The sequence below is a fragment of the Idiotropiscis lumnitzeri genome, chromosome 8, assembly GCF_059441095.1.
Source record: "Idiotropiscis lumnitzeri isolate Australia: NSW breed Sydney's pygmy pipehorse chromosome 8, RoL_Ilum_1.0, whole genome shotgun sequence".
Classification (NCBI taxonomy): domain Eukaryota; kingdom Metazoa; phylum Chordata; class Actinopteri; order Syngnathiformes; family Syngnathidae; genus Idiotropiscis; species Idiotropiscis lumnitzeri.
Genome location: NC_142398.1, coordinates 14,065,364 through 14,080,458, shown reverse-complemented (window position 1 = coordinate 14,080,458; position 15,095 = coordinate 14,065,364). Strand labels below are relative to the sequence as shown.

The 15,095-nt window shown below is 43.1% G+C and overlaps 1 protein-coding gene across 1 annotated transcript; it reads left to right on the top strand.

Moving 5' to 3' along the window:
* The first annotated feature begins 259 nt into the window (after positions 1-259).
* ecpas (Ecm29 proteasome adaptor and scaffold) lies at positions 260-15,057 on the top strand. Its single transcript, XM_088303351.1, has 49 exons — positions 260-398; positions 2,264-2,394; positions 3,066-3,182; positions 3,269-3,387; positions 3,774-3,923; positions 4,043-4,220; positions 4,305-4,444; positions 4,575-4,653; positions 4,742-4,861; positions 4,978-5,063; positions 5,150-5,225; positions 5,304-5,353; positions 5,456-5,522; positions 5,605-5,727; positions 6,052-6,155; positions 6,256-6,379; positions 6,476-6,556; positions 6,636-6,852; positions 6,923-7,014; positions 7,111-7,245; positions 7,320-7,476; positions 7,549-7,721; positions 7,815-7,916; positions 8,018-8,141; positions 8,285-8,430; positions 8,594-8,648; positions 8,761-8,875; positions 8,945-9,013; positions 9,099-9,216; positions 9,368-9,535; positions 9,615-9,694; positions 9,906-10,011; positions 10,209-10,256; positions 10,332-10,450; positions 10,671-10,821; positions 10,905-10,970; positions 11,176-11,265; positions 11,606-11,672; positions 11,743-11,834; positions 11,997-12,063; positions 12,132-12,329; positions 12,637-12,848; positions 12,926-12,969; positions 13,134-13,326; positions 13,416-13,563; positions 13,777-13,882; positions 13,953-14,041; positions 14,125-14,196; positions 14,463-15,057. The coding sequence occupies exons 1-49, from the start codon at positions 377-379 to the stop codon at positions 14,600-14,602; spliced, it is 5,526 nt and encodes a 1,841-aa protein (XP_088159477.1). The 5' UTR covers positions 260-376; the 3' UTR covers positions 14,603-15,057.
* Positions 15,058-15,095: the final 38 nt, after the last annotated feature.

Sequence of the window (15,095 nt, the reverse complement as noted above, 5' to 3'; positions counted from 1 at the left end):
TGCCCAACATGCTCATAATGCAAGCATAAACAAACTAAATAAAAGGCAATCATGAGACAGAAATTGACTCTCAGTTAGCACACAAAAGCAAAAGCAAAGATGATGGCATTATCATTAACCATTATAGTAAGAGCAGCAAAGTGTTGGTTGACACTCACTGCTGCTCGGACATTGTGTTGGGCAAGGTCCTGTATATGTATGATACACAATGACTTCTTATCTGCAGAGGTGACCAAAAGAATGAAATTATTTGGAATACTTTTAATTTAAGTACGATATGCAAAGTGCAGTTCTGTGACCTGTTTGAGCGCATACGCAGTTGTGGGTGCGGATACACTCGGTGATCGGTAGTGGTCGCTAATGACCCTCTGCAAACATGGCTGCCCAGGATGAACTCAGTAAGTTTCTGTGTGCGTTAATAGTGATCCACATTTCATTTAATTGACTTTTTATGGTTATCTAAGGGTTACCTTAGTATGAAAACGCTTCATATTAGCCTCCGGTCCAATTTAGACGGTTAAGGTAACAGCGCGATTAGAGATAAATCCAAAAGTGTTAGCATGCTACTTAGCACTTGCTAGCTAACTATCGTCACAAGGCCGTTTGCCCAGTCATGGTCAAATTGAATGTGCCACGAACGTTTTTAATACACATTGCTTGTGTGATATAACGGGATGGGGATTTAATAAATGGCGATGTGTGGCATTTACGCGCATTCGCACACAGTGTCGTGAGTGGGCAAGCTTCGACGAATGTGAGAAAAATATGGAAATGCGTGGTTGGTGTGAGCTGTCGCTGCTCGGGGAGCCATGCCAAGAAACAGCAGGCTGGGCTGGCAAATGGGCTCACATACATAGCATCTGACAGGACCGGAATATCAACACAACATGTATTTTAGAGCTCTATACCGCTGGATAAATAATTTTGTTTTCGTCGACTCGGGAGGAAGCTGGTTGTGTAAACTGGTTTGCTGATGACACCCAATGTCTTATTCAGCAGTGAAGTGCTGAGCAGATAGATGTCAAAATGATTCATGCAGCTCACAGGTCACCAACGTTTCTGAAAGTGACATCTACTTCTATTGACTAATACTAAGGGCAATCATATTAATACCCACTTATTAAAAAACATCCATCCATTATCCGATTTGCTCGTATTACCTCTAATATTGTTATGTTATTTAATTAGGGAATGAATACTACTTATGTGAAGACACTGATGATGGTGACAATTTCTCACAATAATTAGAAGATGGATAAATATCAATATGTAATGCTTTATTTCTACAAATCGCAGCTAGTGTTCACATATAATCACTTCTACAACATTCCTAGAAAACCAGTGTACTATCAATCAGGAGCTATTTTTAGAACAGGCCTGAGGGCTACTCATGTGGTCCTCTGGGGCTACCTGTTGAATGCTGGCACCATGTCGGTTGCCTTCTCAACCTTTACTTACAGTAGAAAAATGTCCCAACACATAAAAAAAATTGAAAAGTCTGTTGTCCCCTCTTCACATTTCAGTATTTTGTGATATACAAAGTAAGACATAGATGAATAATTTAAAAAGTTTTTTCCACCATTAATGTCACTTGGAACTTGTGCAAGTCCTCAATTGAAAAAAAAAAACATTTTCAAGAGGGCAAGTCAAAGTAAATGTCTGAAAAATGTGGTTGCCCGAGTGTACACACTCACACTGGGCTGAAATAATGATGATCTGCTCTCAATTTGCTCCAATAATGACTTACTCTGTGTGAAATTTGGGCTTGTTTAATTGGACGAACACAAATCTATTATCTTGTATGAATGGAAAAATTGTACCTTCAGACATGCAATGGAAGAACATTAAATTTAAAGACGTCAATGGTCCATTTATTTATTTATTTATTTTACTCGGCTGGATCGTGAATGGGTTGAAAGAAAGTGGGCGCACTTGTGCAAACACATTGCAGGGGTTTGTTTTTATTTAATTTCTTGAAAATATTTAATTTTCAATTGCGTTATTGTACTGGTTAATGGAGAGAAACATTATCAAATGATTTAGCTTGGCCTCTATGATATGGGAAAACCTGGCATCTGATACAGGGGGGTTTGCAGACTTTTTAAAGCCACTGTAAATAGATGAACAAAGATAAGTAAATTAAAATTTTCCTGACCAATTAAAATGAAAGTGCTAAATTGACCCACACAGTTAGGGATCACTCTGATGGATGGCTCTGCTTTTTCCCTCCAACAAAAGGAATTAACAAAGTCATTTTTTACAGATCAACTGGAGCGGGTGTTTCTGCGCCTGGGCCATGCAGAGACAGATGATCAGCTTCAGGACATTATCTCCAAATTTCTCCCCCCTGTTCTCCTTAAACTCTCCAGTGTTCAGGAAGGTGTGCGGAAGAAAGTAAGAAGGCTTTTTCTCTCTGAGTATTGTATCCTTGAGTTAGTCCTTTTCCACAGTCAAAATCATTTTAATCCAGACAGATTTGGAAAGGCAAATGCCACAATGTAAAGCACACATCTAATAGATTTAATAAAAGAGGAAGTTCATGGCTTTGCGTTTATGATCTTAGAACAGCTGACAAAGAATGACATTTTTGTACTACTAGAAATCTTCTACATGCTCATACTTAAATGGATACAAATATATCCTTCATTTGACCTCACCAAAACCAAACTCTGCAAATTGGCTCATTTTGATTTTTGTGCAATTTAGTTTTATTGAAAGTTGCACAGAGACGACTGGCCATTCATTTTAACAAATTTAAGCAACGCTTTCAGTCACCTCTGCACCGTTGCACAAATTTCTCCTCGTTCTTCTTCATTGGTAGTTGGCAGATAAGGTGTCAAAACTATGGACCAAAATTTAAAAAATGCGAACAATTCAGAGAGAATAGGACCTTAAGACATGGCTGTGGCTCACCCAAGTCTGCTGAGTTACGCATCAGCTCACCCATGACCCTGAAGCGGACGAGCGCTATAGAAACTGAATGAATAGACTTTGCAGTGGGGTAGCACAATTCAATGAGATGTATTTAAAGTAACAGCATTTTGGATATTGTCTCTTGCGCTAAGGTTATGGAGTTGCTAGTCCACCTGAACAAGAGAATAAAAAGCAGACCAAAGATTCAGCTACCAGTAGAAACTTTACTGGTTCAGTACCAAGACCCTGCAGCAGCCTCCTTTGTTACGGTATGGTGTCTCTCGTTCTGAAATACAGGCATTGTACTGCATGTGCTGGTAGTTTGATCTCTTTTTTTTTTCCCCCTCCCGTTTAGAATTTCACAATCATCTACATAAAAATGGGTTACCCTCGCCTGGAAGTGGGAAAGCAGTGTGAGCTGGCCCCCACCCTTCTAACGGCAATGGAAGGCAAGCCACAACCTCAGCAGGACAGGTAAGACATGATATTTTTTAAAAAGAAAATTTGCTCTACTTATGCAGTGGAATTCCGATGCTGGTAACGCTCCTATTTATTTTGGATTATTTTTTTCCAACACACGAACTCACGACTATTAGACAACTGCACTTGTTTGTTTGCATGCAACCCTCAGTTGCTGGCTTTTCAGCCAACATGTTATCACAAATTTCAACATGCCAAATAAATAGTATGACTTCAGGGGCATTCGGACCTGGAACATCCACTGTATATGCATGAAGCTTTTCACGAGATGACGAAGCGCACTGCTTGTATCAATCCTCTTTATTTGACCTAAAGCTTTTTTCCCCCTCCCCTCTCCTGACTGAATTATTATTTTGCATCTCTTCTCCATTCTCTCTTAGCCTAATGCACCTGCTGATTCCTACTCTTTACCATATGAAATATCCAGCAGACGCCTCCAAGAACGCTTCTCCTTTTAACTTAAGTGAGCGGCCAAAGACAGTGCAGCTCTTGCTGGAGTTCATGTTGGACGTCTTGCTGATGCCTTATGGGTGAGTTGTTGTCCCAGGGGTCTGACTTTTAAAAATGTAGCACATTAGTTCCACTTATATAAGAGCGTGAGGGCAATCGTTGGTAATGTATCAAAGCTATTGACTTGCTGTCTCTTTAGGTTTGTGCTGAATGAGTCTCCCACTCGCCCTGCACCGTCCTCCCAAGGCGGTTCTGCTGATGGGGCTGCTGCAGCTGCATCCGGGCAGAGCCTCCCCCAGGCCCCCCCAGGGATGAATATCTATGCCGCCAAGAGGGTCATTGGAGAGGCTCAGTGGACCTCTGAGCAGCTAGAGCAGGTCCAGTCATTTATAGTTGCTGGATCAGGCATTCTCCCTTCCTGACGTTTGTGTTAAGCTTCATTGTGTGTTTGCTCTCTACAGTGTAAGCTTGGTATCGTGAAGTTCATTGAGGCAAAGCAAGTGCCAGAAGTGGAGACGGTGGTGCACCTGGTGGTGGCGTCCAGCGACACGCGACACAGTGTGGCCACTGCAGCTGATCTGGAGCTCAAGAGCAAACAGAGGTAGGTGATTTGAGTTGTAAGTCAGATGCGCACCTGGTAAACTAAAAATGCCACATACGATAGCTCACATTTTTGACAGATGTGTTCCAAGTCAAAAGGTTTATCCACGTCATTGGTTTTTGTCTTGCAGCATTGTCGATTGGAATAACCCCTTAATAATTAACAAGATGTACAAGGTGTACCTGGGGGATGTTCCTCTCAAAACTAAGGTTTGTGAGCTTGCTGAAATTCTCACCAATTGTCATTTGGTGTTGGAATCATGTACAAAATTTACACTAGTGTGTCATGTTTTTTCAGGGTGGCACAATGAAGCATGATCTAAAACATGAACCAGTGAGCACGAGAGTCAAGTTAAAGATCCTGCCGCATCTTTTACGCTCACGTCTTGCTGCAGAGTGCTTCCCAGCTAATATCCAGGTTGCGTTTGATGGACACCTTAGTCCACAAAATAAATCCTTTGCTAGTTTTGATTTGTGGGCATATAATTCTTCTCCACTGACTTTTATCTATCTCCCTTTTGATCTCCTTCATAGGTTGTTTACGATGGTTTGTTTGGTGCCAACACAAACAACAAATTGCTGTCTCTCACCTTGCAGTTTGTCCATCACATCTGTATGGTGTAAGAACTAAACACCCGTCCTCTAGATAGACTAATCACATTTAATGATGAACACATTTTTAATCATTGAGCTTTCTGTGTTTCAGGTGCCCTGACACAAATAAGCCTTTAGGCCTCATGCTGCTGAATGGCCTTACTAAGCTAATTAATGAATACAAAGAGGTAAATCCTACAATTTCATTAGAATTATGCACTACCTTTTTTTTTTTATAAAACTCCTAAATGTCAACATGTTTACAGGATCCGAAATTGCTATGTGTTGCATATTCTGCTGTTGGAAAGCTCTCTAGGTAGTAATAGTACACCTTTTTTTTAAATTAATTAATTTTTTTTTTTTTTTAGAAACCCAGCTATCGGGATTTCTAATTTTCCTTTTTTTTTTTTATCCTTAGTCGTATGCCACAGCTCTTCACAAAGGATATTGCGCTTGTGCAGCAATTTTTTGAGTCTATGTGCAAGGTGAGATAAGCAGACTTCTCCACTATGCATATGGCAGCACAATGTGAAATATGATTCTTAAATTATGCGTGTATGTTTTCAGGAGGAGCCTGATGTTCGTCTTGCCATCCAGGAGGCTTTGTCAATGATGGTTGGAGCCTACGCCAATCTACAGGGGGCACTACTAAACCTGATGGAGGCATTGGTGGCCGCATACATTGTGAAGGTGAGTGTAAGCAGGGCAATCGCTGTGCTTGGTGAAATTCTATCATTTTGCTAGATAAAAAGACAACAGGGGCTTTCCTACATTTTATGTACAGATTCATTCATTCATTCCGTATTTTTGATCAGTGTTTATATATTTTCAATTAATTACAACAGCCTACTAGGGCCATCTTTTTTCACTATGGGGACAAGGACAAGTTATTCATTCAAGTGGATGATTCATTCCGAAATCAAATTATGCATGGCGTCTGATAGAGCAAAGACCTCATTTTGAGGAAACAATTAGTTGGCAAATAATGTTTATTATTATAATTTTGTTTTGTAGCCTGAAGTCCAAGTTCGCCAGGTTGCCATGAAGTTTGCCAGTACAGTGTTTGGGCCTGATCATGTGCCATCAAGATACCTGTTGCTGCTCGCTGCTGGAGACCCGTAAGTACAAACGACTCACTGCCAGGACATGTTCTTTATGTCGGCATTTAATATCTTGAGTGGTTTTCCTATCCGAACATGGCTTTGTTCTGCGTTTTAGGCGCGAGGAGGTGTGCGGGGAGGCTCAGAAGGTGTTGAGGACTTTTCCGACTAAAAGTCCAGAGAAGGAGGGACCCAAACCGATTCCATCCTTTCCGGAGATGGTGGCCTACATTCACGAGAAGGTGAGACTCTGTCCGTGTTTTTTTTTTAATTGCACTTCCAGGAGTGATAGATTTTTAAAACTCTTGTCCTTTTCTGGATTTAAAAATAATCATCAGGCATCTCAGAGAATCAAGACTCCAGCTAAATACATTGTTGGAACCTCAGCCATCCCTTTCAACCCATCTGCCTTTGCAGAGGTAATTCACGATCACTTAGTTTGACTTTAAACTCCTGCCTCTAGTGCTGTGTCCACATATTTTGCCGCCCCTCCTTCAGATTATGCGCTACCTGAGGATGTGTCTGGCGTACAGCGCAGGTGCCACGCCACAGTCCATGCGACTTGCCAACATGCAGGATGACGCGCCAGCCATAGGCCACTATGTCCGCACACTTCTGTCTTCTGAGTCTCCATCTTCAGGATCCAAGGGAGCTGAATCCAATCCTGTTCACATCTACTTGGAATTGCTGCAGCAACTGCTGTCTGCTGTTGGCGGTAACCAGTCTTAGTCATCAAAGTAAGATCTTGGTATTGCATGTCAATTTCAAATTCTTTCTCTAAACAGGAATTCCAGTCATGTACTGTCTCTTGGAGGTTGTGTCGGTTTGCCCAGAGAAACTGGCTCCCAAGTTTGTTGATAAAATTGAATGGATTAAGGTCAGTGTTAATGGGCAATCTGCACACAGAAATTAAAGTAATCATTATGACACACCTACTTATATTCATCTTCTAATGTATATTTTCCCTCTTCAGAGTCTGATGAACACAAATAAGGAGGACATGAGGGAGCTTGCAGCCCAGCTGTACGCTGTGGTGGTCTCCACCATGACGGGCAACGATCTGCAGGCCGCCGTGCACAACTTGGTCAAGATTACCAAAGACAACCGGGTAAGCCTCTCTCACGATTTGTTATGCAGAAGACACCCCTGCCTAACTGCAAATGGGTTTTGTTTAAAATGCAGAGCCCAGAGACCCAGCATGGTGCTATCTTGGCTCTTGGCTACATGGTGGGAAGGTACATGAGCAAAAAGAAGGCTGCTGCAAGCAGTGAGCCTGCCCAGAAGCACATCCCCTCTCAGGAAGAGGATGACATTGTTGCCATGGCGACAAAGACAGTTGGTGTGTACGCAATTTTGTATTTGGTGTATCGTTCCTTTCTCTTTATCTTGAGGTGTTTGTGTTACAATTCAGGTTCCTTCCTGGAGAACGGAAGTGCATTATTGCCAATTGCAGCGTGTACAGCTCTTGGAGAAATTGGTCGGAATGGAGCCCTGCTGATCCCAGCAGAGGGGGACGGCCTCACCAAACTGTCCATTGTAGAAAACTTGCTTGCTCGCATTCCCTCTGGCAAGGAGAGTGCGAAGGTAAAGTTTCTGAACTTGCCAAAATCACTCTTCTTCTCCCAATCACAACTGGCTTAGCCCTTTCTGTGCGTCTTTGCACTCCACTTGATCTAGATAAAGGAGAGGTCAGTCCAGACTTTGGGCTACTTACCAGTGGGAGATGGTGACTTCCCTTATCAAAAGAAGCTGCTCCAGGGACTTATGGACTCAGTAGAGGTGTGCCTCATAACTGGGACTGGGTTCCCTACTAAACCTCTTTACAGTGATCCGGAATGTTAATCCTTTCTGTTGGGTTTCTCCCATTTTTGTTTTGCAAGGCCAAGCAAGTGGAGTTGCAGTTCACAGTGGGAGAAGCAATTACCACTGCTGCCTTGGGTACCAGTTCCGGAGCTGTAAGAGATCCATGGACCTGCACTGAAGACCAGTACAGCCCACCGTCAAGTAAGAAGTCTACACTCACACTCTGAGAATTGGAAGGGTTCTTCAATCATTTGCATAAGAAAGTGACCAACTGTAAATTTGTAAATCGATGAGAGAAAGAGAGAGAGAGAAATATGAACTGAATGCTTTGCTTTGATTGTCAGATGTCAAAAACAACGACGTGGTTCCATGGGTCCTCAACTCTGTGTTGTCGAAATACATTCCGAGCCAGAATCCTCATGTCCGGCAAGCCGCCTGCATCTGGCTTCTCTCTCTGGTTAAGAAACTCAGTCAACACAAAGAAATCAAGGTGTGTGATCTTTTTCCTCATTAGCGCAAAACAGGATATTGAAAATAAAGAAGTTATTTTTCCTTGAATCGTTTGTCCACGTTTTTGTATGAAACGTTGCAGGCATTTCAAATCACTTCATAGAAACTTTACTAGCATCTCCGTGTTTTCTTTTCTCCCCCAGTCCCATTTGAAGGAGATCCAGGTGGCATTCATATCAATTCTTTCAGACCCAGATGGTGAGAGGCGTTTAACTCAACCTGCCGTTTTTAGCACCAACCGGGCATTTTTTGCACCATCGTATGCTTTCGACCACCAGGAGATTAAAAAAAAATCTGTTACTTAATTTAGAGTTGAGTCAGGATGTGGCGTCTAAAGGCCTCGGCTTGGTCTATGAGATGGGTGGAGAGGCAGACCAGCAGGAACTGGTGTCCACCCTGGTGGAAACACTCATGACTGGCAAAAGGTGGGAGGATTAAAATCAAAATAGCCAGTTCTGCTCCAGGTTGAAGAGCATCAACGTCTCTCCAAACAGAATAAAGCATGCCGTTTCAGAAGAGACGCAGGTGTTCCAAGGAGAGGGGATTGGCAAAACACCCGATGGGTAGATATTACACTTTCTTGTTGGACATAATTTCCATCATATGAGTTTATGTATTGTGTTCTAAGTTGAATGTTGTGCCCGACAGCCACAGCTTGTCTACATACAAAGAGCTCTGCTCATTGGCAAGTGACCTGAACCAGCCTGATCTCGTGTACAAATTCATGAACCTGGCCAACCATCACGCCATGTGGAACTCCCGAAAGGTGACTAGCCCATCCCTTCTTCTATCAATACTGTCAGAGCCAACAATTGAAAATCACTTCAGCAATTTAGCATACGTTTTAGATGTCTAGATAGGAGGCGGGCCTCCTTTCGTACTCCTCCCCCTCCAACCTGAGCTCTCCTTCTTTTCAGGGCGCTGCATTTGGCTTTCACATGATTGCAACCAAAGCCGGGGAGCAGCTGGCTCCATTTCTCCCGCAGCTTGTGCCGCGACTCTACCGCTACCAGTTTGACCCCAACCTCAGCATTCGGCAGGCCATGACCAGCATTTGGGATGCTTTAGTCACTGATAAGACCTTGGTAGGTCAATCGTAATGGAGAAACATCCTCAGATGCGTGGGCATGTTCATTCAAGTGTATGTCTGCGGCTCGGTTACAGGTGGACAAATATCTGAAGGAGATTCTACATGATGTCATTTCTAACCTCACCAGCAATACCTGGAGAGTACGGGAGTCCAGGTCGGTTCCTTGTATGCCATGTTAGTGATTAAAAACGTGTGGATTTTTCTTAATTTTTGTTCCACAAAATGTTCGATTTGGCTTCCGCTTTGAATATGCTAGTCTCTAACAGTTTTTCACCTGCTGCCAACACAGCATGCACAATCTGTTAGAGTGAGTGAACATCTTAGTGCCCGCTGTTTTGGATCTTAGTAAATCAATTTCCTCACAGCTGTTTGGCCCTCAACGACTTGGTTCGAGGCCGTCAAGCTGATGACCTCATCGATCACTTGGCAGAAATGTGGGAGACTCTGTTCAGAGTTCTTGATGATATCAAGGTGAGTAAAATGACACCGAAATAAGTCAATATTCCCAGGCACTCTTCTCAGGGAAATCATCAAATGTGCTGCTGGAAATGATCCAGTTTCACTGAAGAAGGTTGTATTTGAAAAGTAGTTCTCTACTCCAAATCATACATGATGCAGATTTTTTTCCTCCTCTTTTTCGGACCCTGCAATTTTTTATTGTCGTTCAGGAATCTGTGAGGAAGGCTGCAGATCTAACACTGAAAACACTCAGTAAGGTAAAGCTTTTAATCACTCCCTTCTTAGACGTCTGGATGGAACGTGAACTCATTCTGACTTCACTTTCCGTACAGGTGTGCACGCGTATGTGTGAGTCGACTGGTTCTACTGCCCAGAGAACTGTGGCAGCCCTTCTGCCCACATTGCTGGAGAAGGGCATAGTCAGCAATGTCTCTGAGGTTCGCTCGCTGAGGTAATATCAGTCCGTTTTTTTTTCTTCAATCTGTTAATAATAATAATATTCCCTTTATTAGTCCCACAATGGGGAAATTCCAGATTCGAACCCAGGCCTCCTGGGGAGACTGGGTCCGGAACGCGGCGCCTTAGACCACTCGGCCATCCTGGCACAAAAGTAGTTTTACAAAAGTAGCACAGCTTTCAATTTTAAATTGTTTTCCTTTGTTTCATAACAGCATCCAGACCCTAGTAAAGATCAGTAAGACGGCCGGTGCTCGACTCAAGCCTCACGCTTCCAGACTCATCCCAGCCCTCCTGGAGGCCCTGAGCACCATGGAACCTCAGGTCCTCAACTACCTCAGCCTCAGAGCCACAGAGCAGGAAAAGGTAACAGCAGACCTCCTTAAGACTCCTCATACAGGTTGGGTAGCACAAGAAACCTCAACATTTGTTTTTGCCCATTTTGATAGAGTGCCATGGATGCTGCCAGGCTTAGTGCTGCCAAGTCCTCTCCAATGATGGAAACCATTAATATGGTAATAAAGTTTTGAGATGTGGATGTCACAAAATGATTTATGTCAAGCCCAAACTCTGAGACAGAGACCAGAAGATTAACCAGTACGTTTACGAAGAGATCCTGCAACCTTGGCGTCACTTAATGCCAGCGTTGTTCAAGATCACGTGATATTTTTCTATATATTCGAACACACTTGTGTGTGTGTGTGTGTATGTTGCGTCCAGTGTTTGCAGCACCTTGACGTTACTGTGCTGGGGGAGCTGGTTCCCAGACTTTGTGAGCTCCTGAAGAGTGGAGTCGGGCTTGGCACTAAGGTACGTTACCTTCACTGATACGATCCTTCAATTGGAATACAGTAATGGGGATAGGCAGTGAGCCTTGCTGAGAAAATTGAGTAACCCTCAGTAATTGGCAAAAAAGGTGTTGAATTAGCTATGTTAACGGTTTAACTTGTGAATAAACCACAATGTTATGACCCTAAAAAACACTAAAGTACCAAAGTAGTTAATTTACATAGATTAGTACTTTGGCGCCATCTTGAGGCAGTTTAGTACATTACAGAAAGAAATAAAGGAATAGATGATATTTTTTTTCTGCAAATACCTGAGCTATGTATCACCGATGTCCTCACATTTTTATTAACTCTTTTCCCAGGGAGGTTGTGCCAGTGTTATTATTTCCCTTACCGTGCAGTGTCCCCAAGACCTCACGCCATACTCAGGTGCCAAACTACTCTTGTCGCTTTGTTCTTCTTATGCAAGCGAGGTTCTAATGCTTTGTGGTGTTCTCAGGTAAGCTCATGAGCGCTCTGCTCAGTAGCATCCATGACAGAAGCGCTGTGGTTCAGAAAGCCTTCGCCTTTGCTCTGGGCCATCTGGTCAGGGTAAGAATCTTGAATTCCGCAAAGCAGTATTAGTCATACTTTACACCAAGTGGTACAGTTTATCTAATGTGACAAAAAACACGGTGCTTGTACCCATCAAGAGAGGCTAAATTGATCAGGCCTGAGGCTGTGTTAACAAGCCCTCTTGTTTTACTGCATTAGACTGCTAAAGACAGCAGCGTGGAGAAGCTACTGCTGAAGCTCAACACCTGGTACCTGGAAAAAGAAGGTGAGGCGCCAATAAAACCAACTTGCATTCGTGTTCAAAATTACCCAAGCCTCGTGATTTATTTCCAGAACCTGTGTTCAAGTCCTCTTGCGCCATGACTGTACACGCCATCAGCCACTATAGCCCCGATGTGCTGAAGGCCCACGCAGGAGTGGCCCTGCCACTGGCTTTCCTGGGCATGCATCAGGCGCCCAGCGCTGAAGAGGATAAAGGAGAGAGTCAGGATGCCGCCCTGTGGACTGAAGTGTGGCAAGACAATGTCCCTGGTGAGAAACGTTTGTGTTGTTTTTCTACACGGTAATCTAGACATTTCTGAAACTGTGTGCACAAATTGACACATTATTAGCTCAAAACAAAATGGGGAAAAAAGTAAATTCTAGATAGATACTTTATTTACCACATGATGGACTTTAAACCGTCAATATTCTCACAACACTTGTATTGATAGTATCAATTTGTTACAAACAAGAAATAACCTGAAGAAAATTCATAGCATGCGGCTTCATATATAGTTAGTAATAATGATAGTCCCAATATGGTCATGGTCATGACGAATTACTTCTTGGCTACCAGGAAGTTTCGGAGGCATCCGACTGTACATGACGGAGCTCATCACCATTACCCAGAAGGCACTGCAGTCCCAGTCTTGGAAGATGAAGGCTCAGGGCGCAGCTGCCATGGCAACCGTTGCCAAGGAACAGACTGGCTCGTTGGTGGCGCCACACCTGGGTTTGGTGCTGACTGCCTTAATACAGGGCTTGGCGGGACGCACGTGGGCGGGCAAGGTAGTGTCCCTGAACATAACAGTAGAGTGTTGAAAACAAAATGATAGAAGTGCTTTGGCTTTTGTGTTTTTCTCTAGGAGGAACTACTGAAAGCCATTGGATCAGTTGTCTCCAAATGCAGGTCTGTCTTTTCACCATTGTTGCAGTCATGATTTTACTTAAAACAAATGGTGGAATAATGATAAAAATTATTTATGTTGGCCTTGTTTATTTATATCACAGGGGTGTGTAGACCTTTTATTTATATGTCACCCTGTTTTGTTTTGCTGTTTGTACTGTCTGTAGCACAGAGCTACAGAAGCCTTGCGCTGGGCAGCCCACCACCTCAGAGGTGCTGGAGGTGGTCCTCAAGGAATGTCGTAAGGAGAGTCTAGTGTACAAAATGGCCGCCTTGAGCTGCGCCGGCGACGTTCTTCAGAGCAGCCAGGAAGACCGCTTCCGTGACATGACTGACATCCTCTTCCCTCTGATAAAGAAGGTAGCGTTGATGTCTTCCAGCTGCATCTTGTTTTGGGGGGAGAGCAGGAAGCCCCTCGGCGTGACATTTCAAGTGTTTGAATTTGGCAGAGTTGTCCAGAGAGCGGCGCAGCGTCACCAAGGTCACGAGAGGAGGAGGTTGACCTCACCACCAAGGAGAAAGAGATGCAGACTGAAGTTGTTCTCTGTGCTTTTGAGACCATGGGAAAGACTTGGCCCAAGAACCCAGAGACTCAATGTAAGTCGAGTTGTGATATCTGAAAATGTTTTCGTACTGGGCGACCGAAAAGTCTCTTTGCAATTCAACAAATATATTACAAAAACAAACGGATAGACAAATTAAGGAGTTGATACTACTCTACATTTGACATCCCCCACAATAAATTGGAGGATCAGTGTTTTTCCCAACCAATATACCGAAACCCTTATTGAACTTGTGTTTTTGTGACAGCTCGTTTCCAGATGGAGGTGTGCAGCCTCATGTGTGAGAAGCTGCAATTGAGCACATGGAAGGTGCAGCTTGCTACTCTCCGCTGCATGAAGGCTTATTTCCAGGGGTAAAGACTAACAGAATCACTTTCAATTACCTTCAGTTACATGAAATTAATGTTCATTTTTCTCCGCCAGATTATTGTTGTTAGAGAAGAACAGCAGCGACGTGACCACGCTGTCTCGCATCTTGACAGACACCTGTGCTGCTCTCACTCATCCGTTAGGTAAAGCTCACACATCACATAACTGTCGTACTCTTGAGTGTGCTTCCACGTCACCTGCGCGTGTGGTGTTCCTGTTTTAACAGAAAACAAAAGTTATTCATCTGTGAGGACGGAGGCCTTGTCTGTTGTGGAGCTGATCGTGAAGCGAACTGGAGGTAAGACCGCCAAAGACGGAGGCGGGGACTGCAGGCCCTATTTATTGTTGCCTGATGTCTTTTTTTTTTCCATGCAAATTTCCATTCAAACATCATTATAAAAAACAGAAATAGTGTATTCATTATGAAATCGGGCTGTATTAAAATTATTCATATTTGCCAATTTTCTAGATATTTTTTCATTTTATTATTTATCTAGTTGATGTTCAAATTACTGATAGTTTTACTGTCACGTGTGTGTGTGTGCGCGTGTGTGTGTATAACAGAAAGTGAACAGTGGGATTGTGTGTCGGTAAAAAGTCGGGAGCAGCTGCAGCGGTCCCTGTCTACGCTTCAGTCAGACAGCAGACCGGACCTGAGGGATAAAGCCCAAGAGCTGCGCAGACATATCCAGAGTCAGCCCTGAAAACACACAAGCCAGCCACACATTCGGTCAAAGGAATAAGAAATTACACAACTTGGTTCTCCGGTGTGAAAGTTGTCTTTTTGTAGCGTCCTTTCTATTTGGCTCTTTGGATCGTTCTGATAAATTTAAATATGATGAACCAGTGTGATTGACACTGTCTAACTATGAGCCCCCGAGAGGGGCTTTTACTACTGTTGTATGTTTGTCTACTCCTTAAATATCAACAACACTTTTACCTTGGCAGACTGTTGCCAAAATGTTGGACGTGACAATACTGTTATTACTCTTTACTACCTTGTGGAGGTGAAAACTTTGTTCGACTCTTGTTTGCAAGATGAATGAGGTGACTTTTTCTGTCAGGTCTTGAAACTAAGTTACAACCCTGTTTAAGTGAAATGCTTTAGTTGTTTCAATTTGTCATAAATGAAATAAAAACTACCTTGTCCCAACAGTGATTATTTGACTAATTTGAAATTTCTTAATACACTTGTCC